The 27331-nt window shown below is 36.8% G+C and overlaps 1 protein-coding gene across 1 annotated transcript; it reads left to right on the top strand.

Moving 5' to 3' along the window:
- The first annotated feature begins 10895 nt into the window (after nt 1-10895).
- LOC131544941 (B-cadherin-like) lies at nt 10896-27045 on the top strand. The gene is made up of 16 exons (XM_058783481.1): nt 10896-11058; nt 11197-11251; nt 17749-17846; nt 18116-18256; nt 18356-18517; nt 19090-19234; nt 19355-19527; nt 19604-19732; nt 19891-20076; nt 20160-20404; nt 21646-21791; nt 21867-22088; nt 22174-22389; nt 23927-24060; nt 24166-24309; nt 24723-27045. Exons 1-16 carry the CDS (start codon nt 11008-11010, stop codon nt 24927-24929), a joined length of 2454 nt encoding a protein of 817 aa, XP_058639464.1. The 5' UTR covers nt 10896-11007; the 3' UTR covers nt 24930-27045.
- Nucleotides 27046-27331: the final 286 nt, after the last annotated feature.

Below are 27331 nucleotides of genomic sequence, written 5' to 3'. Positions count from 1 at the left end.
GACAAAATTGTACACCTCCACAAGGCTGGAAAGGGCTACGGGAAATTGCCAAGCAGCTTGGTGAAAAAGGTCCACTGTTGGAGCAATCATTAGAAAATGGAAGAAGCTAAACATGACTGTCAATCTCCTCGGACTGGGGCTCCATGCAAGATCTCACCTCGTGGGGTCTCAATGATCCTAAGAAAGGTGAGAAATCAGCCCAGAACTACACGGGAGGAGCTGGTCAATGACCTGAAAAGAGCTGGGACCACCGCTTCCAAGGTTACTGTTGGTAATACACTAAGACGTCATGGTTTGAAATCATGCATGGCACGGAAGGTTCCCCTGCTTAAACCAGCACATGTCCAGGCCCGACTTAAGTTTGCCAATGACCATTTGGATGATCCAGAGGAGTCATGGGAGAAAGTCATGTGGTCAGATGAGACCAAAATAGAACTTTTGGTCATAATTCCACTAAACGTGTTTGGAGGAAGAAGAATGATGAGTACCATCCCAAGAACACCATCCCTACTGTGAAGCATGGGGTGGTAGCATCATGCTTTGGGGTGTTTTTCTGCACATGGGACAGGGCGACTGCACTGTATTAAGGAGAGGATGACCGGGGCCATGTATTGCGAGATTTTGGGGAACAACCTCCTTCCCTCAGTTAGAGCATTGAAGATGGGTCGAGGCTGGGTCTTCCAACATGACAATGACCGAAGCACACAGCCAGGATAACCAAGGAGTGGCTCTGTAAGAAGCATATCAAGGTTCTGGCGTGGCCTAGCCAGTCTCAGACCTAAACCCAATAGAGAATCTTTGGAGGGAGCTCCAAACCAGAAACCTGACTGATCTAGAGAAGATCTGTGTGGAGGAGTGGGCCAAAATCCCTCCTGCAGTGTGTGCAAACCTGGTGTAAAACTACAGGACACATTTGACCTCTGTGTTTGCAAACAAAGGCTACTGTACCAAATATTAACATTGATTTTCTCAGGTGTTCAAATACTTATTTGTAGCTGTATCATACAAATAAATAGTTAAAAAATCATACATTGTGATTTCTGGATTTTTTTTTTTAGATTATGTCTCTCACAGTGGACATGCACCTCGATGACAATTTCAGACCCCTCCATGATTTCTAAGTGGGAGAACTTGCAAAATAGCAGGGTGTTCAAATACTTATTTTCCTCACTGTATATATATTAAAAAATAAACAAATAAAATAAATAAATACAAATATATTTTGAAATGTAATGTACTCCTGTTGGGGCAAAGCTGAATTTTCAGCAGCCATTACTCCAGTGTCACATGATCCTGCGGAAATCATTCTAATATGCTGATTTGGTGCTCATTTCTTAAGAAAATTTTTTTATTTATTATCAATGTTGAAAACAGTTTGTGCTGCTTCATATTTCATAATTCTGATGACTGGGATATACCATTCAAAAGCTGAAATTAAAAAAGAAAATAAATGTTTGTGTGTGTATGAGTATATATATATATATATATATATATATATATATACACACACACACACACACATATATATATATATATATAGCTTTCACATCTATTTCTATCTTGTAAATAAGTTTGGTTGTTTTCCATGCAAATCTCTCAAAATGAATCTGTGACAGTGAGGCATTTGTTAAGCGTGATTATATGAGCTTAGAATAGGCTGCAAATGATAAAAAAAAGTTTCTGAGATATCAATGAAAACTTCTGTGGTGTAAAAATAGGGCATTCTGTTTATAAAGTAAGCATGGAACTGCATTACATAGTGGCACACTATTATAATTCCAGCTGCTACTTTTAGCCACCTTTAAGACAAAGTTGGCCTATATTTAGCCTATTAAGCGGATGCTATCCAGCTCGAGGCAGATATTTTTACAGGGGTTCTCGGAGCAGCATTACAGCCGCTGAGATTTACAGAATATTTTCCACACTGAGTGCTGGGAGTATATAAATATCAAGCTCCTACAACCCGTTGACACACAGTGCATGACAGTAATGTGTTGCACTTGTTACCCCAGCACTGCGTTCTTCTGCTCTGGCAAGGAGGGGCCAAGAGCTGGTTATATCTGTCCACTTGTTGTGGAAAATAAGTTCCCCAGAACAGGTGCAGCACGGTAACATTTAGAGGCCCGTTCCTGTCAGCCAGCAACCCCACCCTATTTTCCACCCTCAGTCTAGGCTTGTTTTCCGCCACAGGTTGATCACTGCATTTGCGTTTCACTCTGTGCCCTTTAACCTCTGAGGTCAAGTTGTGGCACCACTCCAAAGCACTGCATCTCTCTTGTGTTGGTGCTGCGCTTCAAACACTTTCTCCTGACCCTTCAGCTAGACCATAAATCTCACACATGCCCAAGCTTCAATGACATGTTCCTGGTCATCTAACAGAGAGCTAATATTCATATTTATTTAGTGTAAGCCATCCAACATCACTTGTACACTCACAGATGTTTATTTTTTTATATATAATTATGAATTAAACAAGAGTGTGGATTATCTAAGCCTATTAGTTTGTATTTTAAATGTATCATGTCTTTAAAGAAATATGAAAATGAAATGAAAACCTCACGTTGGAAGAATTCACAATAAAACAGTTCTTCCCTTGTGAAAAAGAATTGTGCTTAATTGTACTGAATGTGCACTTGTAGTGTACTTTAAATCTTAAACGTTTCTTTTAAAAAACTGTTCTTGCAGAATATATAATATGAATGAAATTAAATACAACTTAAGTGTACACGTAATGTCAAATTAAAAGTTTTACTTTAAAGTACATTTTAAATCATTGTTTTATTAATATTCTGTTGTGCTTTAAATATTATTTGATTTAATGTGTTTAATTAATATCCCAAAGCCCATGTGAAGTACTTGATTATAATTTTACCTGTAACTGCACCTTCATCATTACGAATGCATAATTACAAATATATTTAAATGCAAGACAAACATGTTTAATTACTTTAGAGTATATTTTAATTCACCATTTGGCAGTATACGTGTAACCATATTACAAAGACAATAGAATTATGAAATTACATATAAAGATGTAAAAGAATGTATTAACAATAATACATTTTCATTTAATTGCAAATAGCATGCAGTTAAGTATTAAAAACCTTTACATTCAGTTAGAACTTAAGTGTACTGTAGCATGCTAAGTCCACTAAAAAGTATTCTAAAGCGTGCTTTTTCACAACATTAAATAAAATAATTAACAAATGAATAATTTATGTAGCTTTGAAATAATGTTATCATTGCTGTTTCTAACATAGAGGTTGATATTTTTTAAATCTCAAGATGTCAATTTAAGACATAAATAGGTCATCATGGACACGAAGGAGACGTTTGAGCACAAAGACCCAAATGCGAGTAGAAAACTCCTATAAACAAGCATATTGTGCCAATATGACCTGCTCTTGTTGGGGCACACAGGGTCAAAGCAGGACACTCTCACACTTTACAACAAAAAGGTTAATAGAGACACTTAAGGGTCCGGGCTCACAAGGAAGCCAGAAGATCTGTGCCGTTAATGAGCTACCGAACATTACAACACCTGCTCCTAAACCCTACAGCTATATACGCATAGACAAATTCTAACTGTTTCAACAACAACTCTAGAAAAGCAATAAAAATCAGCTCTATAAACAATGTGCAGATACATGAAGTCATAGGTGCAAGTGACTCTTCTAGCAAGAATGCTACTAAAGATGTCTGCAACAATGATTTATAATAACGAAGAACCGCCTTGCACCTGCAGTTGTCAGACTGCCGAGGTCTGGCAAGCTTTCGGCAGGTGCTGATCTTGACTGCAGGCAGGGTGAGTGAGCCAACATGCTTCCTAAGAGACTACCATCACCCTGGATTCTCAGTGTTGTTGCAGACGGTCCTGCTGCCTTCCAAACTCTAGCACCTCTAAAGCCAGGCATTGCCCTGGCAACCAGCAATTGAATACAGGTTTCTTCGGTCTACGTTGGGTTGGGGTTCCCCCATTCTCTAAGAAAAAGAAGCCCCCCCGCCCCATGAGAGGAGATCTATTCAGATTTGGTAATTAAGCCATTCTCTTGTGAATGAACTCTTAGCCATGTGTTTCTCGTTTGTCCCCTGCCTCCACATGTTCATACAAATGGGTCAGAGAAGATTGTGTCATTGACAGTGACCTGACAATCCAGTTTTTTACATGCAGGTTAAAATCCTCTGTTTTACCATCATTTTTTTTTCTAAGATGTCCCAGCTGTGAACAATGCTCATGTCAAAACAAGAGGCCATTAAAGATGATTGCATCTGTGATTTTCTTAAGGGGAAAATGGCTAGAGTAGACAGAGTTCAGCTGTAATAGTTTAAAGTTGTAACACTGTGGAATTTACTGATTCAAGTTTAAAATGTCAGCAACTGTGTGCACAATCACATTAGCATCTTTTGCGATTCATTGTCCTCATTCCTGCATATTTGTGGAAGACATTTTGTTTTGTTTTTTTCTTACTCTTTTGTTGTGAACGGATTATTATTCCTGTCTGATCATGAAAACAATCCGTTATTGTTCTAATTATTGATTTGTTTTCTTCATATTAACATTGGGTTTGTATTGTTTAGTTTAGTTTTTTAGCTCAGCTAGCAAACTAAGTCACTGAGAAAATCAAACACCCACTGTTGTCGGTTAGCTGAATTAAATTAGTTATAATGTGTGATCCCATGTTGACTGCACTGGTGGTGGGACAATGTATACGTGCCAACCATTGTGAAAATTGTTAAACATAAATCCAAGTCACAAAATACTGAATTGATTCATGTGCATACATTAAAGCTATGCAAATAAAAAAATAAAAAAATAGTGTCAGTATGTCAAAAGAATGGCCACACAGGGAGCTTTAGCTTGTTTACTCAAGAATACTTGGCCAAAAACTTAAAACTACACCCTATTCAGAGAGCCATGGCGCCCTCTGCCTGAAGCAGTTTGTAACGCAATGCTTCTTGCAGTAAGGATTTTAAAAGAGGTGTTAAATCAGTCTCTTTAAATATACAGGTGCTGGTCATATAATTAGAATATCATCAAAAAGTTGATTTATTTCACTAATTCCATTCAAAAAGTGAAACTTGTATATTATATTCATTCATTACACACAGACTGATATATTTCAAATGTTTATTTCTTTTAATTTTGATGATTAGAGCTTACAGCTCATGAAAGTCAAAAATCAGTATCTCAAAATATTAGAATATTACTTAAGACCAATACAAAGAAAGGATTTTTAGAAATCTTGGCCAACTGAAAAGTATGAAAATGAAAAGTATGAGCATGTACAGCACTCAGTACTTAGTTGAGGCTCCTTTTGCCTGAATTACTGCAGCAATGCGGCGTGGCATGGAGTCGATCAGTCTGTGGCACTGCTCAGGTGTTATGAGAGCCCAGGTTGCTCTGATAGTGGCCTTCAGCTCATCTGCATTGTTGGGTCTGGTGTCTCTCATCTTCCTCTTGACAATACCCCATAGATTCTCTCTGGGGTTCAGGTCAGGCGAGTTTGCTGGCCAATCAAGCACATTAACACTATGGTCATTAAACCAGCTTTTAGTACCTTTGGCAGTGTGGGCAGGTGCCAAGTCCTGCTGGAAAATGAAATCAGCATCTCCATAAAGCTGGTCAACAGAAGGAAGCATGAAGTGCTCTAAAATTTCCTGGTAGATGGCTGCGTTGACTGTGGACATCAGAAAACACAGTGGACCAACACCAGCAGATGACATGGCAGCCCAAATCATCACTGACTGTGGAAACTTCACACTGGACTTCAAGCAACATGGATTCTGTGCCTCTCCACTCTTCCTCCAGACTCTGGGACCTTGATTTCCAAATGAAATGTAAAATTTGCTTTCATCTGAAAAGGACTTTGGACCACTGAGCAACAGTCAGTTTTTTTCTCCACAGCCCAGTTAAGATGCTTCTGACGTTGTCTCTGGTTCAGAAGTGGCTTGGTAGCCCTTTTCCTGAAGACGTCTGAGCGTGGTGACTCTTGATGCACTGACTCCAGCTTCAGTTCTCTCCTTGTGAAGCTCTCCCAAGTGTTTGAATCGGCTTTGCTTGACTGTATTCTCAAGCTTGCGGTCATCCCTGTTGCTTGTGCACCTTTTCCAACCCAAATTCTTCCTTCCAGTCAACTTTGCATTTAATATGCTTTGATACAGCACTCTGTAAACAGCCACACCTTTCAGTAATGACCTTCTGTGACTTACCCTCTTTTTGGAGGGTGTCAATGTTCGTCTTCTGGATCATTGCCAAGTCAGCAGTCTTCCCCATTATTGTGGTTTCAAAGAACAAGAGATACCCAGAATTTATACTGTAGGGATGGTCATTTATTGAAACTCAAATTTAAATATTCTAATATTTTGAGATACTGTTTTTTGACTTTCATGCGCTGTAAGCTCTAATCATCAAAATGAAAAGAAATAAACATTTGAAATATATCAGTCTGTGTGTAATGGATAAATATAATATACAAGTTTCACTTTTTGAATGGAATTAGTGAAACTTTTTGATGATATTCTAATTATATGACCAGCACCTGTATGTACGTGGCATTTTATTTACTTTATATTATATTATCTGCAAGTAGTTAAAAAAAAAAAAAAAACTTTTAAGATTTGGTTCACTAAAAGTGAAAAATTAATACATTAGGCCTACACACATTTTTTTTCCAATGCACGTCATATGGGATTTAATATTTAGAGCCTAGTGCTCTTCAAAATATTCTTTCTTTTGTGTGTGTGTGTGTGTGTGTGTGTCACAGAAGAAACAAATGCAGACAGGCTTGGAATGACATGATCCTAAATTGCACCAGGTTTAAATCATGAGAAAAGGTAGTAATCAATCAATCAAATAAATAGTGGAGAAAATCAAAATGGGAAGAGATGCTCTTAACATGCCTATCGTATTTTCTATGGTGATGGTTTAGTGTTTTTATTTAAAATCTGTTTAACCTGTATAACAATCAAATGAATCATGCTCTGCAGATCTATTGAATAATTATAGTCAACTGGTGCTGAACAGGTTTTTATGTAAACTGTGGTGTGTTGATATATTCTACCTCAGACTTTGAACTTGGTTGATCTTCTGTTCATCTGCATACATTGTGACTCCTTGACACAACAAAATGTTACTCCAGCAAGTATTGTGAGTTATCTTAAGGAGATGTGTACATGAATAGGGGACAGGTAGAAAATGAGTGATAGAGGCCGTAGAGAAAGAAATGGGATGATCTACTAAATTAAAAGTGATCTATGTGTATAATATTCAGTCAAAATAAGAGGAAGAGAGGTCAAATACTAATCAAATTAAAACAATGTTCATTAAAAAAAACAAAAAAAAAAAACAATACTGGACCAAGAACAACAGGAACAAAAGGGCTTAAATACACAAACTAATAAGATAACTAAAATGAAAGTTGTTAAGAATAAGCAATTAAACAGACAGAAACTAAGCTAAATAGCTTTCCCCCAGGAAGGTGCAGCCTTGTGCCGTAAAACGGCTATAGGAGAGGGACAAATGAGAAACAAAAACAAAGAGTCCATGGAGGAGTGAAGGTTGGGAGGAGCCACGGAGGGACAGATGGTGGAAGGAGCCATGGTGGAGGAAGTAGGAGTACGAGATCTCATAGCGAAGCAGGAGATAGCCAGGAGTGAGGTAACCCACGGCCAAACTGAGGGAGGAGCCTTGGTGAGGATGCTAAGCCACACCAGAAAAATGACCAATAACAGCAGGTCGCTGCAGAGCCAATTGAGAGGAGCTGGAGCTCTAGCTCCCCCTCACTGGAGGTAATGGGGGGAGGTAGACACCCCAACCACACCCTAACCCTACCCTTACCCTATCGCTAAACATTAATCCACCCATTAGTTTCACAGAGGTGGAGCAGGAGTAGGTCAAACTCCACCCATGAGCTCCAGCTCCTCCCATTTGGCTCTGCAGTGAGCAGTATTTGCTTAAATACACAGAAAATAATAAGATAATGAACTTAAGGACAGGTGTTCAGAATAAGCAATTAAACAGACAGAGAAACTAATCAAATGACAAAACAAGGAAGACAACAAAAACACAATGAAAACAGAAAAAATTTAACCTCAATGTAACACTATATCTGATATGAAAATGTGCATGTATTTGTATTTTTTGTGTGTATATGTTGCACTGCCTTATATGGCAGTTTTGGACACACAGTATACTGACACCAGACCCTAGTGTTTTCAATCACCGCTACAATTTTTGTGCCATTTTCAGTCAGTAATCAGTCATTTATTAATTTATTCCACAAGAAATAGTTTCACTGAATGTTACAAATAGTAGCATTCAAATGGTCATGTGATCTAAACCTATAAGACAGTATCTATTTACACTGATTATTTATTTTCAACTGGCAAGACACAAAATTACTTTTTCGCTACAACTAATTAATCATCTAGATCAGGGTTTTTAATTTCCTGCTGTGAAGGGCCAATGTTTTTATAATGATGATATAATACAAGCACACTAGTATGAATGCTTTTGTTATTGTAGCTGGTGCAGTGATACAAAATTGATATTCTTTTAGACATAAAATCTGTACAATGCAAAGTATCACTATTTCAATATTTTGTTAACACACATTACATAAAGTTTTTAAAAGGTTTCATGTTGTCTGGGACAGATATCTCAGTGCCCAAAGCGTTTCTTGCTTGTAAAAAACTGACTACTAGCACAAGCTAGAAGTACTCTAGTCCAGTCTGAGAAGGAGCATTTCCTTGAGTTCGACCTATGAACAACTTTATGAAGCAGGTAATTCGAGTAGAACAAATTCTTGGATTTGCTGACCAAGAGGACAAATAATTTGTTCAGTTCAGCAAAATGAGTGCATCATCTTGTCATTATGTAATTGTACACAAACAACAGACAACACATGTGGGTAACACTTTGTTTTAATAGTCCCCTTCAGACATTCTGTTGATTATAAGGCAACTTTGCAACTACATGTCAACTATCTCATAAACGTAAGACTGTCTGTTTAAAATATGCTGACATTTTAATTTGATGGTCCCCCAACAGACATTCTACTGACTAGTAACTTTGCAAATACGTGACCCTGGAGCACAAAAGTCGCATGGGTATATTTGTAGCCAGTAGCCAACAATACATTGTATGGGTCAAAATTATCGATTTTTCTTTTATGCCAAAAATCATTAGGATATTAATTAAAGATCATGTTCCATGAATATATTTAGTAAATTTCCTACCGTAAATATATTCAAAATTAATTTTTGATTTGTAATATGCATTGCTAAGGACTTCATTTGGACAACTTTAAGTCAAGTCAAGTCAAGTCACCTTTATTTATATAGCGCTTTTAACAATACAGATTGTGTCAAAGCACTTAACAGTATCAAATTGGAGGATAGAGTGTCAGTAATGTATAATGATAAGATTAAACACTCAATTTTCAGTTAAAGGCATTTCATTATTGAATTCAGAGATGTCATTGTCTAGCTCAGTTTAGTTTAAATAGTATCTGTGCAATCAAATCGGCGATAATCACTAGAAATTAAGTGTCCCCAACTGAGCAAGCCAGAGGCGACAGCGGCAAGGAACCAAAACTCCTCTGTGACAGAATGGAGAAAAAAAAACCTTGGGAGAAACCAGGCTCAGTCGGGGGGCCAGTTCTCCTCTGACCAGACGAAACCCGCAGTTCAAAAGTTTATATTTCTATTTTAATTTTGTTGCAATTTCTAACAATAGTAGTATTATGTTGTTAGGTATTTTATTATATTTTAGTTATTTTGTTATTTTTGGTTGATATATCTGGGGATATATCTCTGGGGGTCATCCGGGCGTCCTGGTCTCTGCCGACGATCAGGGCCGCAGACATCACCTCCCGGCGCCGACCCACCATCTGATCGGACACGGACCGAGAAACAGACTAGGAACTAGTCTTAAGAACTTTAAAGGCGATTTTCTCAATGTTTTGATTTTTTTGCACCCTCAGATTCCAGATTTTCAGATAATTGTATCTCAGCCAAATATTCATCATATACATCAATGGAAAGCTTATTTATTCAGCTTTCAGATAATGTAGAAATCTCAATTTCAAAAAATTGACCCTTATGACTGGTTTTGTGGTCCAGGGTCACATATGTCAACTTATTCTACTAACCCTAACCTAACAGTCTACTAATACTGTACTTTACTAATACTCTAATGAGCGTTAGTTAACATGTAGTTGAAAAAAAATAAAATAAAATGTGGTAGCTAACAATCATTTGAGGTCAGATCTGTAATAGACTCTGTTACTGTCCTCTCTCTGCAAGCCTAAGGGTTTCTGGCTGGGAAATGCCACATTAACATTTGGGACAGGATCATCTGTTCACTTGCTAATGTAGCTAATCAAAACATAATAATGTTTGGAGAGGGCATCCTTACTCCATTAGTAGACTTTACTAGTTTTTTTTTCTTTTGTTTAACTAGTTTTTACATTGGTGTATTGACTACTGTAAAAATTACTAAACTGAATTCCAGCCTGAAAATTCATTTAAAAAGCTTAAAGCTGAATGCACCTGCCTCAAGACACAGAGCCAAAAGCTTGCATTTGCTATTTTCTAATCAGTAGTTACAAGAGCAGTTCTTATAAAATGTTATAAAAGTGCTTATGAACTATTGCAGTTGCATATATTGAACAGAAAACTTTGACTTTCTCAAGTGCAGACATGTTAACGTTTTCCAGTGAATTCTCATTTTCATGATAACGTTTTCTACTGAATTTTGTTTTTTCACGCTACCACCATGAGAAAGCGACAGTTGAACAAGCAGCAACATGAACAACAGCCAGCCTTAGGAAACATTTGCATCGAACTTCACCTTGTTTTGAGGAAGTAGACCGTACAGAACAGAATCTGTCTGCTGACTGAGCTTGACGTTTGATTGTAAGAACAGCTGCATTTAGTTTAAAATAATAGCCTAGACGGTGTTAAAGTTACATTATATTTTTTTCCCAAAGACATTTTGCACGTGTAATGGAGGTTGTAGGGGTTGTGCTGTGTTGCGTTATTACTTTCCTTTGTCAGGTAAGATTTTATCTCCTAGCTCATAGGTATCTTACAAACAAATTTTCTCTGTTGTTAATGATATTATTATTTAATTATAATAAAGGACATAAAAGTCGTAAATGTGCAGCAATTATATGGAGGGAATGTTTTTCCCAGGTGTTTTCGTGCGCATTTGCAGAGGATCTCGTCTCTATAATGGACAGAAGAGCAGGTAGGCAGTTTCCAAAATCTTAAATAATTTGATATAAAATAGGGCACACCGGCGAATGCTTTAAGATATGTTTAATATTCCTTGGTATACACTAGGTCTAATTAGCTAAGAAAGTAATTTATGAAAAATATATAAGGGATTTGAAAAAGTTGTTCAAAAGTGGAACCGTTCTTTTTAACGTTAAGTTGGATGGTAGGCCTACTTAAAACATAGCCTAAAATAATTTATTGTGATAATTCAGTAATTAAAAACATAATTTTTGTAACTGAAATTGTGATTAAAAAAACTTTATTGCATTAGACATTGGATCTGGGTCTGTAATTATTTACTGTAACACACTAAATGTGTTTCAGTTTTACCTCATATGACAAGTCTGTCTGTGATAATGGGCATCATTGCATTTATTAAAACAAGTAACCTACTAATACTACTGCAATAAATATTATATATATAGCATTCAAAACATCAATTTTTTCGGCTCCAGAAAGATAAAATTTTTATTCAATTTCTAGCACATCTTCACTTTAATCTCTCTCATTCTTTCATTTCAAATTAATTAAAAATAGCAATGACGTGTAACAAGACTTCATGACGTTATGAGATACTATTCTGAGGGGCAATATCAAGTAAATTTCAAAATCTAAACAAAATCTGCACACAAAATGTGAACTGTAACTAGAAAGATTTTCAGACTTTTTCTTTAGTTTGTTGTGCCTTTTTGTAGGGCTGCACAATTTGGCCAAAAAATGCTGTTTTTATATATAAATACGACTACTAATAATTCTGATTATTGTTATTATTAAAAACATTAAACAAAATAATAATTATATTTTACAGAAAACTGCAAAACTGCAGTGTGATCTGTTAACATGCAGGAGGTCTATAACTATAAATGTTTAGAAAGGTATAAGGATTTATTATACAATCTTTGAAAGTGATTTCTTTATTTTTAGTCATAAATCTTATGCATGCACTGAGAGAGAAAAAAAACTTTGAGAGAAGTAGTCTATTATTTTTCCTATTTTTTACCCAAAATAAGGTGTTGTGAGCAGGCCACATTCACACAGCAGCAGAATACGGTTGTCAGTCCTGTATTTGAGTCCTTAATATGGTTACATTTCACACACAGTTCGGTTATTTATGGGTGTGGAAACCGCATTCTGTAACCAAACTCACACCTGTACATTTTTAGGACTCACAACCGCATTCACAGAAAACACGCGCTGTGTGAACGGAACAGGACTGGACAACTAGTTGTCTGTCACGTCATACACTGAGAGAAAACCGCTCTGCTGAACAAACGCGTGTGTTGCATGTTTTGATGTGTGTTTTCGGTAACGTTAACTTACTGTGACGGAGAAATGAGCTGCGTGTCATCTGAAATTTTTAGATCCCGTCGGTTTTCCACCGGAGCCGCTCCTGTCAGTTTTGTGTTTTGCGTGGTATGCTCCACTCTCCACCCAAATATAAAATCTGCTGTCGATTAATGAAGATTTGACGAAAGAACTAGCAGCTCGATTGGACTCGTTGTGTAAGAAAGTGATAAGACTTTCAGTTTTATGGACATTGCTGTCTTTGATTTTACTTTGGTCACTGTCGCTATGGTTACTGGTAAGGAATATGGGCTTGACTCCTATTGCACGTTCATACAGACAGAGTTCCAAATGCAACTGTAAGCTGCGGTGTGAACGGGACATTTCGAGACTCACACCTGTAAAGAAAATGTGGTTGTCAATCCCAAAAACTGACAGTGTGAACGTAGCCTTAATACTTCTTATGAAATTCATTTCATTATTATTTCTATTAGTATTATAAATGGTGCAAAATACTTGTTTGTTGATTCAACTATGTGTTGGCCTTTGTAAAATACAGGACAATTCCATATTTTAAGGGACGGGTGGCAACCCTACAACTTATAGGCTAGCTACACTGCTTCAAGTCAGACGCTGATTGATTTGCGCAAATCGAACACAACTTAGGTATAAAATAAAATAAAGTAAAATAGGTAACAGAAACAGGTGTGGGACTAATTAGTTACCATAGAAACTAACTAGAGAACTCAGGCAGTCACAACAGGAAGAGAACACAGAGAAAACTAAACCAAAACTAATTATAACAGAAAGTTTTTGTGACATTTCATCCCCTCCTGGAAAGGAGTGTCCTTGCACCAAAAATAATATAAGGTCCAACTGAGAAGGGACGGCAGGGGCTCAGGAGGAGTGTGTGGATCAGGAGAAGGGCTGGAACAGAAGGTGACGTAGGAGAAACAAAGGCAGTGAAGATTGTGGGAGGAATCAGGAACAGTAGGAGCCAGATTGTAACCCAGAACCCAGCCAGGAAGGAGGCCCATGGTGGAGTCGTGGGAGGGAGGACAAGAGGACAAGGAGACAAGCTCCTGCAATGGAGTTGATGGATGTGGAGACCCAGAAGGAGCCAAGGAGACACAGAGCCAGGGTGACAATGCAAGCCTGGAGGCCCTTGGTGGAACTGAAGGCTCATTGGACTGAGGTGGATGTGTGGACCTGGAAGACCGTGGTAGAGCCGGAGTGACTGAGTACAATGGTTGAGCCTGAGGGAGGAGCCTGACGGAGTCAGAAGGATGGAGGGACAAGGCGAAGCCAGAGTAGGTGGAATTCTGTAGCGAAGGCAGGTTGGCAGCTGACCAAGACAAAGCCGGAGGGACAAGTCAGTGGGATGATAGTCCACGGTGGAGGTGAGGGAGCATACCAAGGCGGAGCTGACTGAGGGTGAGCTGAGGGACTGACAGGAACCAGCAGAGCTGAGGAACTGAGTGATTTTAAGAGAGGAAGAGAGAGAGAGAGACTGGCAGGGATCTCTAGAGAACATAAGAGATTTTGTACAGGACGGGTTTATCCCTTTCTCAAACCCTCTAGCTCTATTTTTTTGTCTGATCATGCAGCCCACTTCTGGCAGAGAGATCTCCTCAGATTGAAGAGATTCTTACAAGCTCTCTTCTCTTCTCTTCTCTTCTTCTCTTCTCTTCTTCTCTTCTCTTCTCTTCTCTTCTCTTCTCTTCTCTTCTTCTCTTCTCTTCTCTTCTCTTATCTTATCTTCTCTTCTCTTCTCTTCTCTTCTCTTCTGGCTTGGCATCCTGTTAAGGCTCTCACCTTCATCCTAAGCTTTCCCAAATATGTGCAAGTTAATCAAGACGATCTTTTGAAGTACCTCGATCAAGGCAAGGGAGTGCCTTCAGTCCTGGAGCTCCATTGCACCACAGACCTTACCGTTCGTGCCACCATGCATGCACAATGATGTTGCACAATGATTAGTCACATCCTGGATTCCTCCCTCTTGTCCTTTTTTTTTTTTTACTCATAATGAGTCGCACTGTTGTCCAACTGCAACATCTTCAAGGGTAAAAAGAACAGAAGGTACAATATGTACATTTTTCTTGTGTTTTTAATGTTTGGATGAACTCTCTGGTCAACTTCTCTCAAAAAGAGCCGTCCTCTCATTACACCCACTCCACCACCTTTGATTCTTACAAATCTTCCTGTTCCCTTTTCATTCTTGTTCTTACTCTTTGCTTTTTTTTTTTTTTTCCTCTTTGATATTTGTGGATAACACTTTAGATTAGGGAACACCATTCACTATTAACTAGCTCTCTATTAGCAGTGCTGGGTAGATTACTTACAAATTGTAGTCCGTTGCTGATTCCAAATTACATGACAAAAATTATAGTTAGTAACATAATTCATTACATTACACGATTTAGGCAATTAGACAATTTACACAATTACAAAAACATTACACAATTTAGGCAATTAAATACATAAATACAAAGAAAAAAAATCTATAATTAGCAACATGAAGTGCATTAAACATTACATTATGGCAAGGTTTCCCAAGCTGGGGTTAAATAACCCACTTCATGATAATTCAAATAAAAATTAGTGTGTTCAGTAAATGATGCAATGCTGAAATATTGAGAAAATACTTATTAAAGCTGAAATGTTTTTGTAAATGCAGTGTTCTCTCAATTGTTTTTATATATTTTTTTTTTTTTTGTGAAATTATATATCTGAACAGTCACCTTAAAAAGGTGGGGGGAACTCATCCTGGGAGGTCAGAAGGTCAACTAGAATATTTTAAACTTACCTGTGAAAAAAAATAATAATAGATAATGGAATAATAGACATTAATTTGGAGATTCAATGTGAAAATAGGACAATATACCCCTCTGAACCTTATTATTTGTTTTGTGTGGTTTCTAAAATGCATTATTGTAAAATGTGAAAAAGTTGATAACACTTTATTTTAGGATCTCTTAACTAGTTGCTTATTAGCATGCATTTTACTACAATATTAGCCATTTATTAGTTCTAATTAAGCACATATTAATGCCTTATTCTACATGACCTTATTCTACATCCCTAATCCTACCCAATAACTAAACTTAACAACTACCTTACTAACTATTAATAAGCAGTCAAATAGGAATTTATTGAGGGAAAAGTCATAGTTAATAGTGAATAAGTGTTCCCTATTCTAAAGTGTTACCAAAAAGTTTTGTGAATTCCCTCATTTCATAACACCATTTTATATATGTGTACGTGGGAAATGGTGCACCACATCCTGTATGGGTACAACACAGTGATAGATAAGAGCCTTCAGTTAAACAACGAGTATTTTTTTTTTTTTTTGGCAACCGGCTTGACTTGAACCTTTTTTTCCTCACCAGCCACTGTGGGTAGTGGTTTAATGTCCACACAGCATTTTGCGTATATGATATATCCAAAAATATAATATCATGGCAAAGGTGTTTGCAACGTAAAACAAATGTTTGCTTTTTAGATGTGTTTGCGATATTTTGGATGCAGTTCTTTATTTTGCAAGACATGTGAGGCATTTTGCATTTTGTGTGTGCAATTCTTGGATTTGTGTGTAAAGTTTTGAAAATGTGTTTAAGCAGTTGAAAAAACTTTAATTGGCAGCAAGATGTTGAAAAATTCAAGGTAAACACGAAAGCAAGCTTGAAACCAAACTTTTTTTACTGTAAGCATTTGTGGATGTGAATACATTATTACAGTACAAAAGGAAAGAAATGCACCAACCATGTGTAGTCGAGTAGATGTGTATTTATAGGCCTATTCTAAAGCCATGATTGTTTGGTTTTAAGTAAAGCAATGAGTGTTTGCACATGTGAGGAGTTAGTGTGAGGCACTGGTGAATTAGTGTGGTATTTTGATTGGTTGTGTTTAAAAAAAGGAAATCAAGTTACTTCCTGTTAGATTTTTTGTGTGTTACGTAGATAATTGTGTGTTGTGTTTTGCAAAAAGTGTTTTATGAAATTGAAGACTGAGTCAAAGGATGAGAATTAGTGTATGATTTTGCAGATTTGGTGTGTGGTTCTGGTGTTTGAGTTTCAGGTTTCAGAAATTGTGTGACAAGTAAAGATTTTGTGTGTAAGAAGTTAAAAGATAGGTTCAGTCGTTTGGTGAAGGTGATTGCTATATTGTCTGTCCAACTTGGGCATGAGATCGTGGTAACACTTTAGAATAGGGAACACTTATTCAATATTAACTATGACTTTTCGCTCAATAAATTCCTAATTTGCTGCTTATTAATAGTTAGTAATGTACTTGTTCAGTTTAGGTATTTGGTAGGATTAGGGATGTAGAATAAGGTCATGTAGAATAAGGCATTAATACGTGCTTATTTCCTACTAATAAATGGCTAATATTCTAGTAATATGCATGCTAATAAGAAACTAGTTAAGAGATCCTAAAATAAAGTGTTACCGAGGTCTTCATTTTTAATTAGCAGCTGCTGCTTGGAATGGCGGCTTGTTCAATAACTCTACCCTCCATAGTTGCTAGATTATCAGCGGGAGCAGTTCAAACGATTATCACATAAATTATGCCCTCCTCTGCAATGTATTTTTTTTTTCTTAAAACTCTAATCACTTAATCACTGAAAGTGAAATATTCAGAGGTGAAATTGCAGCATAAACACACATTTTTAAGCTGATTACTGAAATAAATAAACTGATTAAATGAGTTGTAGCTCTGAAAGTGAAAGAGAAAGTGACGTGACACGTGGCCAAGTATAGTTACCCATACTCGGAATTTGTGCTCTGCATTTAACCCATCCTAAGTGCACACACACAGCAGTGAACACACACCTGGGAGCAGTGGGCAGCCATTTATGCTGCAGTGCCGGGGAGCAGCTGGGGTTTCGGTGCCTTGCTCAAGGTACCTCAGTCATGGTATTGAGGGTGGAGAAAGCGCTGTACATTCACTACAATTCCTGCCAGACCTGAGACTCGAACTTGCAACCTTTAGGTTACGAGTCCGACTCTCTAACCATTAGGCCACGGTGGGGTGACTTCCCCACCAGTAACTCAAAAGTTTTCAGTTACTCACTCACACTTACACTTCGCATTGCAAAAGACTGATTGATTCTAGTTTGAATTAGTTTAAAATCCATTGTATAAAGACCTGTTTCTTGTCCTGTTTTATTACGACTTCTGACAGTAATGTTCAGTGCATATGATGAAAGCACAAGAGTTGAGCATGTCTACAGTCATGATGAGGACAGTTACAGGAATACTGCAGTGAATGCAGCTTCACAGGTATGTGCAACTTCATGCTGTGTAATACAGTACAAGCCTGACCTCTGCTGGGTCTTTCACACAGTTTTTTACCTAGATTATTAATGCACACAAAATGAGGCAGCAAACTGCCTTTTTTTTATTAAGTAGGGATGGTTAATTTCAAAAAGTAATCGTGATCACTCAGACAATCCAAAATAAGCTAGAATAAAATAATATGAAAGATTGATACAATGCTCTGTGTAGCTTTACAAGCAGTAAGTCTTTTTTTAAAGCTTTTCATTTTACAGTTGCAAATACCCTCTGGTCTTCTGGTTGTGGAGTTTCCAAGCCCTTCATCGGGTCAAAGGAGAAGAAAGAGAGAGTGGGTTATTCCTCCTTATAGCATACCTGAGAACGAGAGAGGTCCTTTCCCCAAAAAACTGTTCCAGGTGTGTAAAAATAATGAATGACAGTTGTAAATTACATCAATATGTGAAGGTTTATTTGATCAATACAGGTCTATATATATTTTTTATTTCTACATTTAGTTAAAGGCAAAAATAGACGGTGTACATGATGCAGAGATACTCTACAGTATCACAGGTGAAGGAGCAGATAAGCCACCTGTGGATATTTTTATTATTAACAAAATGACTGGGTATCTTTTTGTGACTCAGCCACTGGATAGAGAAAAAAAGGCATTATACGAGGTAAGTGGATGTTAGTTTTATTACAGTGATCATGTTTTACAATTAAGTATTGAATTGTCAAAACTGTTGTGCGTTGTCTGCTTGTTAGGTGACAACTTTTGTTAGTGTTCTGGAATAATGAGTTCATTTTGAGATATCTAGTGTTTTGGTAGTTTTAGTGCATTTTGAATGTAAAATTTACTGTTGCACAACCAGCAACATGCTAAAAGAAGATGAAATTGTAAAAAAAAAACATAATAAACTGATAAGGTTCACATACCTTCTCCAACAAAGATATTTACTCCTGAAATATTTTGCTCAATACATCAGTGACACAATTTTGAACAATTTAATTTATGCAGAAATACTGAAAATGATTAAACTTTCTAGTGCCACTGTATATCAATTAAACAGTAAATTCCAAGTCAATAAAATGTATTTAGATAAAATGTTTTTCATTTAACATTTATTTCAATATGTAAACTTTATTTTATTACATGATTTTAAAAAAAAAAAAAAAATACGATAGTGTTACACTTGGGAAATTACTAGAATTTTGCATTTAACATTTATGTCGCATCCCATGTCTTCAGCTCAACGCTCGTGCCATTTCAGAAGATGGGAAAAAATTTGCATCACCCACAAACCTTACTATCATTGTAACTGACCAGAATGATAACAAGCCTGTGTTTACTGAAAATCCTTTTAATGGACAAGTTTCTGAAGCTGAGTCAAAAGGTAGGTAAAATGACCAGTCAGCCTTTAGAATAAATGTCTTTTAATCATTCTTTTAACATTAATAGTACCTAATCAGTCATCAATAGTACCTAATCAGTCTTTATTCTTCTGTCACTGAAGGTTATGAGTTTATGACAGTCACAGCCACTGATGCAGATGAGCCAGATAATCACAATTCCGAAATCAGATACAAAATTGTCAGCCTACTTCCACCATCACCAAATCCAAACATGTTTGAAATCAACACTCTTACTGGAAGAATTTATGTGAATTCGTCAGGCTTGGACAAAGAGGTGAGAAATCCATTAAATGGATATCACAGTGGTGAAGAATGTAAACAATATCACCTGAAAACATCATCTCTTTCAGCAATGGCCCAAATATACTTTGTTAATTGTGGTTGCTGACTTGGAAGGAGAAGGTCTGTCAACGACTGGCACAGCTGTTATTATTATTACTGACAGCAATGATAACCCTCCTCAGTTTGAGCAAACTTCGGTAATGCATACAAACACTTGATTGGTTTTGTTGAGTGTTCAGTGATATACTACAGTATTATTGTTTATACTTTACACATCCTTTGTTTATACATACTTTATACATTTTATACATTATACATTTCTGTACAGCATAAAATAATTCATTTTATGTTTTAGTACATCGCATCTGTCCCAGAGAATAAAGTAGGGCATGAAGTGGTCAAACTAACAGTTACTGATGGAGATGAAATTGGGTCACCGGCCTGGTCAACCAAGTATCGGATTATTAGCGGTGACAAGGGTGGGTTTTTCAGTGTCACTACTGGACCCAGCCAGCTGGAGGGCATCATCAGCACTGTAAAGGTACTGTGTGTTGCTCATATGTTTGCCTAGACAATTGGTTGTGATGACATACTTCAGTAAAAGACACTTTCTTTTCCATTTAGCCCCTGGACTTTGAGAAGACCAAGCAGTACATTCTGTCTGTGATTGTTGAGAACGATGATCCATTTGTTGGTTCTTTGCCCACTTCCACTGCCACAGTCACAGTCAATGTAGAAGATGTGAATGAACCTCCCGAGTTTAATCCAAAGGAGAGGGTTATTTTCAAACAGGAAAATTTACCAGTCGATAGCAATTTGGTTGCTTATACAGCCACTGAACCAGACACTGGAAAATCACAGAAGATAACGTAAGAACTGTTGCACCACTTTATACTGTACATAAATAAAGAGATATATACTACTGTTCAAAAGTTTGATATCAGTAAGATTGAAAGTTACATTTCTGGCATTATGCTTTTATTATGAGAAGACAGTAGAATCGGTGAAGGGAAGGGATAATTGACCACAATTGACCCAGTGCATTGACCACATGGCTATGGTGGTAATTTACTGTATGTGTGTATATATATATATAGAGAGAGAGAGAGAGAGAGAGAGAGAGGGAGGGAGGGAGAGAGAAGCTTCTTCACAGAGGCAATCACAAAGAAATCATTCTAATGTGCTGATTTGGTACTCAAGAAACCTTTCTTATTATCACATTTGAAAATTGTTGTGTTGCTTAAAGGGTTACTCCACCCCAAAATGAAAATTTTGTCATTAATCACTTACCCCCATGTCGTTCCAAACCCGTAAAAGCTTAGTTCGTCTTCAGAACACAATTTAAGATATTTTGTATGAAAACCGGGAGGTTTGTGACTGTCCCATTGACTGCCAAGTAAATAACACTGTCAAGGCCCAGAAAAGTATGAAAATCATCGTCAAAATAGTCCATATGCTGACGCAGAGAAGACGAATTGTTGAATAAAGTCATTATTTTTATTTTCTTTGCATGCAAAAAGTATTCTTGTCGCTTCATGAAGTTCAGATTGAACCACTGATGGCAGATGGACTATTTTGACGATGTTTTTCATACTTTTCTGGGCCTTGACAGTGTAATTTACTTGGCAGTCAATGGGACAGTCACAAGCCTTCCGGTTTTCATACAAAATATCTTCAATTGTGTTCTGAAGATGAACGAAGCTTCTACAGGTTTGGGAAGACATGGAGGTAAGTGATTAATGACAAAATTGTCATTTTGGAATGGACTAACCCTTTAATTCTGAAGTGTATTTTAACTGCATTTACAGTGTCTTTTTACAGGATTTTGTCATTAAAGTTTGGAAAACAGCATTTAATTGAAACAGAAATCTTTTGTAACATTATAAACGAAGGCCTTGCTGAATAAAAATATCAGTTTCTTTCTTAAACTTTTTAACAGTAGTGTATATGGTAATAATCTGTTGTGTTATATAGATACACATTACATCATGTACTTACTGTAGTATATTGATATCTATCTATCTATCTATCTATCTATCTATTTATCTATCTATTTATCACCTGTTATGAATATACACATTCTGGTATTACACATTTTGGTTCCTCCCAGGTATAAAATTGGCAAAGATCCTGCTGGCTGGCTAAATGTAAATCAAGACACTGGGATGATTAAGGTCAAGAGTATTATGGATAGAGAATCTGCCCTAGTCAAAGATGGCAAATACAGAGCTATCATTTTGGCCCTGGATGATGATGGTAATTTGTGTTTCTTTTTAAAATGAGAATTCTTGCTTGCATAGCCTTTTTCAATAAGTTTGTACTTAAATACAGATGAAAATCCAGCAACGGGTACAGGAACCTTGGTAATTGAATTGGAGAATGTAAATGACAACGCTCCAATTATTAACGAAGGAAGTATAGAGATTTGCAATCGTGAGGCCACAGTGCTTCTCTCTATAACTGACAAAGATGGACCTCCTTATGCTGATCCCTTTAGCGTTGAGCCCCAAGGACACACAAAGAAAAACTGGACTGCATGGATGAATGAAACAAGTAAGGGTAATGTATATTGGAAAAATATGAACTATCTAATTCAAGTCTGGGTCTTTATACTAACCTATTTATTTGCCTATTATAGAAACTGGGATTCTGTTGATGCTTAATTCTGTGTTGGAGCAGGGTAATTACAATGTTGTCCTAAGGGTTTATGATAAGAATGGCATGTATCAGGACAACTCCATTCAAGCAACTGTGTGCGACTGCAAAGGAGATGATTTTCTATGTAAAAAAATGGTGGCCGGGACCCCACTATCGCTATCCCTTGGAATCCTGGCAGCCATCTTGGCTCTGCTGCGTATGTAATTTAATTACTTCATTCATGCATTTAACGTGAATAAAGGGGCCATTTCCTACACATTTGTAATATTAAAACTATTCAAGGTTTCTTCAAAACACAGGTGTGACCTCTGACCTTTAGTATTAAGCAATCTGTTTTCGCTGCAAAATCTTTAAAATGCATAGGACCCTTCAATGTAAAAAAAAAAAAAAAAAACATTATGGGTCGCTGCCACGTCCAATGTAGTTGACAGTGCCTCATGATCTTTGTTATTTAAAGTGAAGACACTCTTTACAACACAGTTCAGTACTAAATATGTACAGGGAATGTTAGGTGACTTGGATACTTTTAAAGACACTCCAGCTGTAACTGCCACTACCTAATTAGTGCACTATAAAGCATGAATTTTGACATAGATTTCCTGCTTCAAATTGATCAGAACATGTCTCGTATGCTGCGTTCCATTTACCTCGGAGTTGGAATGTCAGCTGGGAATGACTTCACAGCCAAGCGGACCGTGTACCAGTAGAGAAATCAGAAAACCAAAATGGGCATGTCCATTGTTAGCAATACCAGTTGATTAAAAACACACAAAAAGCGGTATTTTGCACAAATAATGCCATATCCACAAATAGAGGTGGTTGGATAATACTGTGCACCCGAGTTTATTGAGACACAGACAAACATAAGTGCTAATAAACAATATATTACCACTGTTTCTCTTCTGTTGATGCACTGAACAGCCATATTGGATTCTGAAGTTGGAGTTGTTGCGATTCCTACAAGATTCTGAGTTGGAATTCCGAAGTGGAAGGGGATTCCAGTTAAAAGTTCCTACTGTTATTTCCAAAACAGCATTATTGGCCTCAGTGTGGAGAGAGTCTATTTAACAAGTGAACAAAAGTAAAATTATAAGCAAATGTTCTCTGTCGTATCACTATCATAGTTGGTTTCTGAATTATGCTTCTAGTATGGGCAACTTGACAAAATCAACATGAAAAAAAAGAAATAAAAGTTAAAGCAATACCAGCAAGACTTGTGGAATGGAGAAGGCAAAACAATCAGGAATTGGAACTGAAAAGCATAATTCTTTTTATTTTGCCATTGTGTTTCAACACACAGGCCTTCATCAGGGCTAAAAGATGCATTGGAAAACAGATCTTTAGTAAAACCGCTGACCCAAAGTGTCACCAGATTTTTGACATGACCTTGAAGTGAAACTTATAGTTGGTTCAGGCTAAGCTCAGGAGACAGGATGCAGGAACACAGATGGATTGTTTTAAGGTTTAAATGTATTCTAACCCTGTGGATCATTCCCTGTACATATGGAAAAATAGGAGAAATAGATACACTTTCTTCTTTTTAAACATCGCAGATGATCTCAGGTGGCATCCATTAATGTCTGGGCTGAGGAGGAGTTTTTCATCCTTGATATGACCCTTTTAAACACTTTCAGTGTATTCATTAACTATGATCACTTTTGCATAATTTCTTTAATCCTATAATTTTGTGTCATTCTTTGTAAGCAAGTTAGTTTGTGCTCTTTTTACCACAGTGCTTCTTCTTATACTTCTGCTGCTCATGAGGAGGAAACCAAGTAGTATAAAAAAGCCACTCCTTTCTGAAGATGATGACATAAGAGACAATATTTGCTGTTATGATGAGGAAGGTGGTGGAGAAGATGATCAGGTTAGGTTTAGTATTTAAATTTAAATTAATTTTTAAATGACTTTAGGATGTTCTTCCTTTTTAAGGTCTGGCTTCTGTTTTATATCATGCACACTTTCTACACAGAACTATGATCTGAGTGTGTTGCATCGAGGCCTGGACAACAGACCTGAAGTGTTAAGAAACGATGTGGCTCCTATTTTCTTGCCTGCGCCTCAGTATAGACCTCGACCAGCCAACCCAGAGGAGATTTCCACATTCATTGGTTATGTAAGTCATATATAAGTTTTACAGTGAACATCAGTTCTTTCTAATGTGGCAAGATGCTCAGAGCAGAAGAAAACATTTTGTAGACAAGAAAAAAAAAAAAGCAGACTAGGCCAACCTGGAAATTTTACTCAGCGGATTATTTAACACAAAACTAGAAAATCATCAAGGTCACACAAGCTGATCTACAAAATCTAGAGGATCAGAAATGGAGTACAAAAAAGAAAATGCATTTTATTTGCATTTAATGCACACAAACATTGCACCATAAAAATTAAAAAAAAAAAAGTAATAATGTCAATCATGGATTCCACCAAAAGAAAGCAACCAACCACCTGACCACAATCATATAAATATTTTTATTTCCTTCTTAGAAAAGGTTCTATGCATGACAGTAACACATTTCTTTGTACCAGAATCTGAAGACTGCAGATGTAGACCCCACAGCACCCCCCTATGACTCCCTCCTGGTGTTCGACTATGAAGGCAGAGGCTCTGATGCAGGTTCACTCAGCTCCCTGAACTCTTCCAGCTCAGGACACGACCAAGACTATGACTTCCTCAATGAGTGGGGCCCACGCTTTAAGAAGCTGGCAGACATGTTTGGAGGAGGAGAGGATTAAAAGTTTTTCTGTGTTAAATACAACTTAATGCATTGACAAATGTAAGTTGTTTTAAATTGTAGAGTGTGTGAGATTGTGCTGGAGGTTTAAAAGCAGAATCCGTCTTCATATTCCCCCCAGTGTTAAAGGCATATTGGAAGTATAAAATTGCAAAATATGGGACAATTGTTCCCAGCACTCTTTACTCATACCCGACTTCAAAGATTCATTATGTAATTCATGGTCTTTGTGCTTCTGCTTCTGCTACTAACGTCTGTCAGCCTAGGGCTTGCATAGAATATTTGGGTAGTTCATCCATTAGTCGGCGCTGCTGGAAGTTATCAAGTACTCCAGCATTCATTTACTATAGGGCATGAAATCAATACCAGTTCCCTCTAGGCCTGGATCTACATGGGTGCTAAAACATGCTAAAATGAAACCAAGCACACCCTCAGGTGAAGCTAAAATTTCCCAGTGGGCACCTTGATATCAATTTTACACATAATATTAGTCAAGATTTGATCAAGATGCTGTAACATAATTTTAAATTCAGTTTGGATGGCAATTTCTTCCAGTGGTATATGTGTGATAAGAAGTTAATCCTGCACTGAAATTTGTTTAATGTATATGTAGGCCAGTATGTTTGACGTTCAGTTAATATCATATCAAAATCAGTTTGATTTGCATATTTGACCTGTCTTTTGACTTCCATTTTTCAACATCAATTGCCCACTGGGTTAGAATATTGGCAAAAACATTTCTGGCAAAAGATCCAGTGCGCATTTGTAAATAAGATTTTTTTTTTTTTTTTCAATCTTTTTGAGATTGCAATGAACTTAAAAAGCTTTTTAGCAATTATAAAGGGAGCATTCTTTGTGTACTTTTTAGGCTAATTCATTCAGAATTTGGCCAAATCATATCTTGCTATCTTTACCACCAATTCAAAGAGTGAAGTAATTTTTTCTTGGCTGCAACACTATCACAAGGCAATTAACAAGACTGCCTGCCTCCTTGTTTTGCTGAAGCGCTTGTTTTTCTTAACGCAAACCAGCAAACCATGACCGTGAGTCCACGACCAAAGCCAGTATGTGTCAGGAGGATGATGGCAGCAAATAGACTGTGAATTTTGTGTTATTCTATTATAAAGTATTTTGAATCGGTTTAGTGAAGATCTAAGTGATGTGATATCTATTATTCAGGGGTGGGTTTACCATTTTGGGGGCACTAAGCAAAGTTAAGACCTGAGGCCCCACATGCCCTACCCTAACATTACCATTAACTATTTTCTTCGAATTACACATATTAAACAGAATTAAGTGATATTAAAAATCTGGCGTTTACTTCACTTTGAAACATAAGTAAAAAAAAAAAAAAAGCTACAATGTGCTGTTTTTTTCTTGCTCTTTTAATTGACCGTTTAAGTTCAAAGATATATTAAATAATTAATACATAATTAAAAGCAAAATGCTTTTTTTTCCTCTTGTGAATACTCAGCTATGGACATTGAATGACTTTGAAGTAAATGCAGTGTTATGCATTTACCAGCTGTTTAATTGTCTTTCCGTGGTTGATTGAATGTTCACAAGGCATGATACATTTCAATTATTTGTACTGTGTCTTTCAATATACCTTCTGATTCAGATTTATTTCATGCTATAACTAGTAATAAAGTGGAAAGCGCTACCGCTTAAGCTCAGGCGACTACAAAGTTTTAAGCTTTGGCACACTTTTAGTATTGCATTTCTTTTCTTATGTTTTCTTTCTTTTTTGAGCGCCGCATGGATATGTGCTCTTCATGGTTGTTTCTTACTACTTTATCCGGACTGGTAATAAATGAGGTTAAAATTAGTTAATCGTTTGTGGCAAGCAGGCCTGCAGGGTCCAATGCATTTGCATGGTGTTTAACACTACTGCTGTTATTGCATGCTCATATATTTTCACTGTCAAAAACATAGATGTTAAAGTTACATTGTTATGTGTCAGTCTATAACATGCTACTTTGTGTGTGCTAATACAAAATGAAATTATTTTAAGTCAACATATGACATACTTCAAATGTGTGACTACACCTCAGAAAGGTGTGCATTTGTTTTTGCTACTTTATTACTATCATTTTAATAAAAACTAACAAACTTTTTTTTTCATGTCTTTTTTTTAAACCGTAACGTAAACCTGGAGTACTTGAGTAATTTCAGTACTGTTTTTACAAGTAACTAGCAGAAATTAGTAATCAAGCAAACCCTACTATCAGCCCATAGAAACATTTGGATAAAAATGAGAAGATTTGGCCCAAAGATAGAGGACAATATGTTCAGGGTACTGTGGACGCTATAAAATACTATCAAAGACTTTCAAATCTGGCACCACTGGACAACAATTCAAGAATATATTCAGTTTTTACCAACTGGCCTAAGGATGCTTTT

The sequence above is a fragment of the Onychostoma macrolepis genome, chromosome 07 (assembly GCF_012432095.1).
Source record: "Onychostoma macrolepis isolate SWU-2019 chromosome 07, ASM1243209v1, whole genome shotgun sequence".
NCBI lineage: Eukaryota > Metazoa > Chordata > Actinopteri > Cypriniformes > Cyprinidae > Onychostoma > Onychostoma macrolepis.
This window is presented reverse-complemented; position numbering and strand designations above follow the sequence as displayed.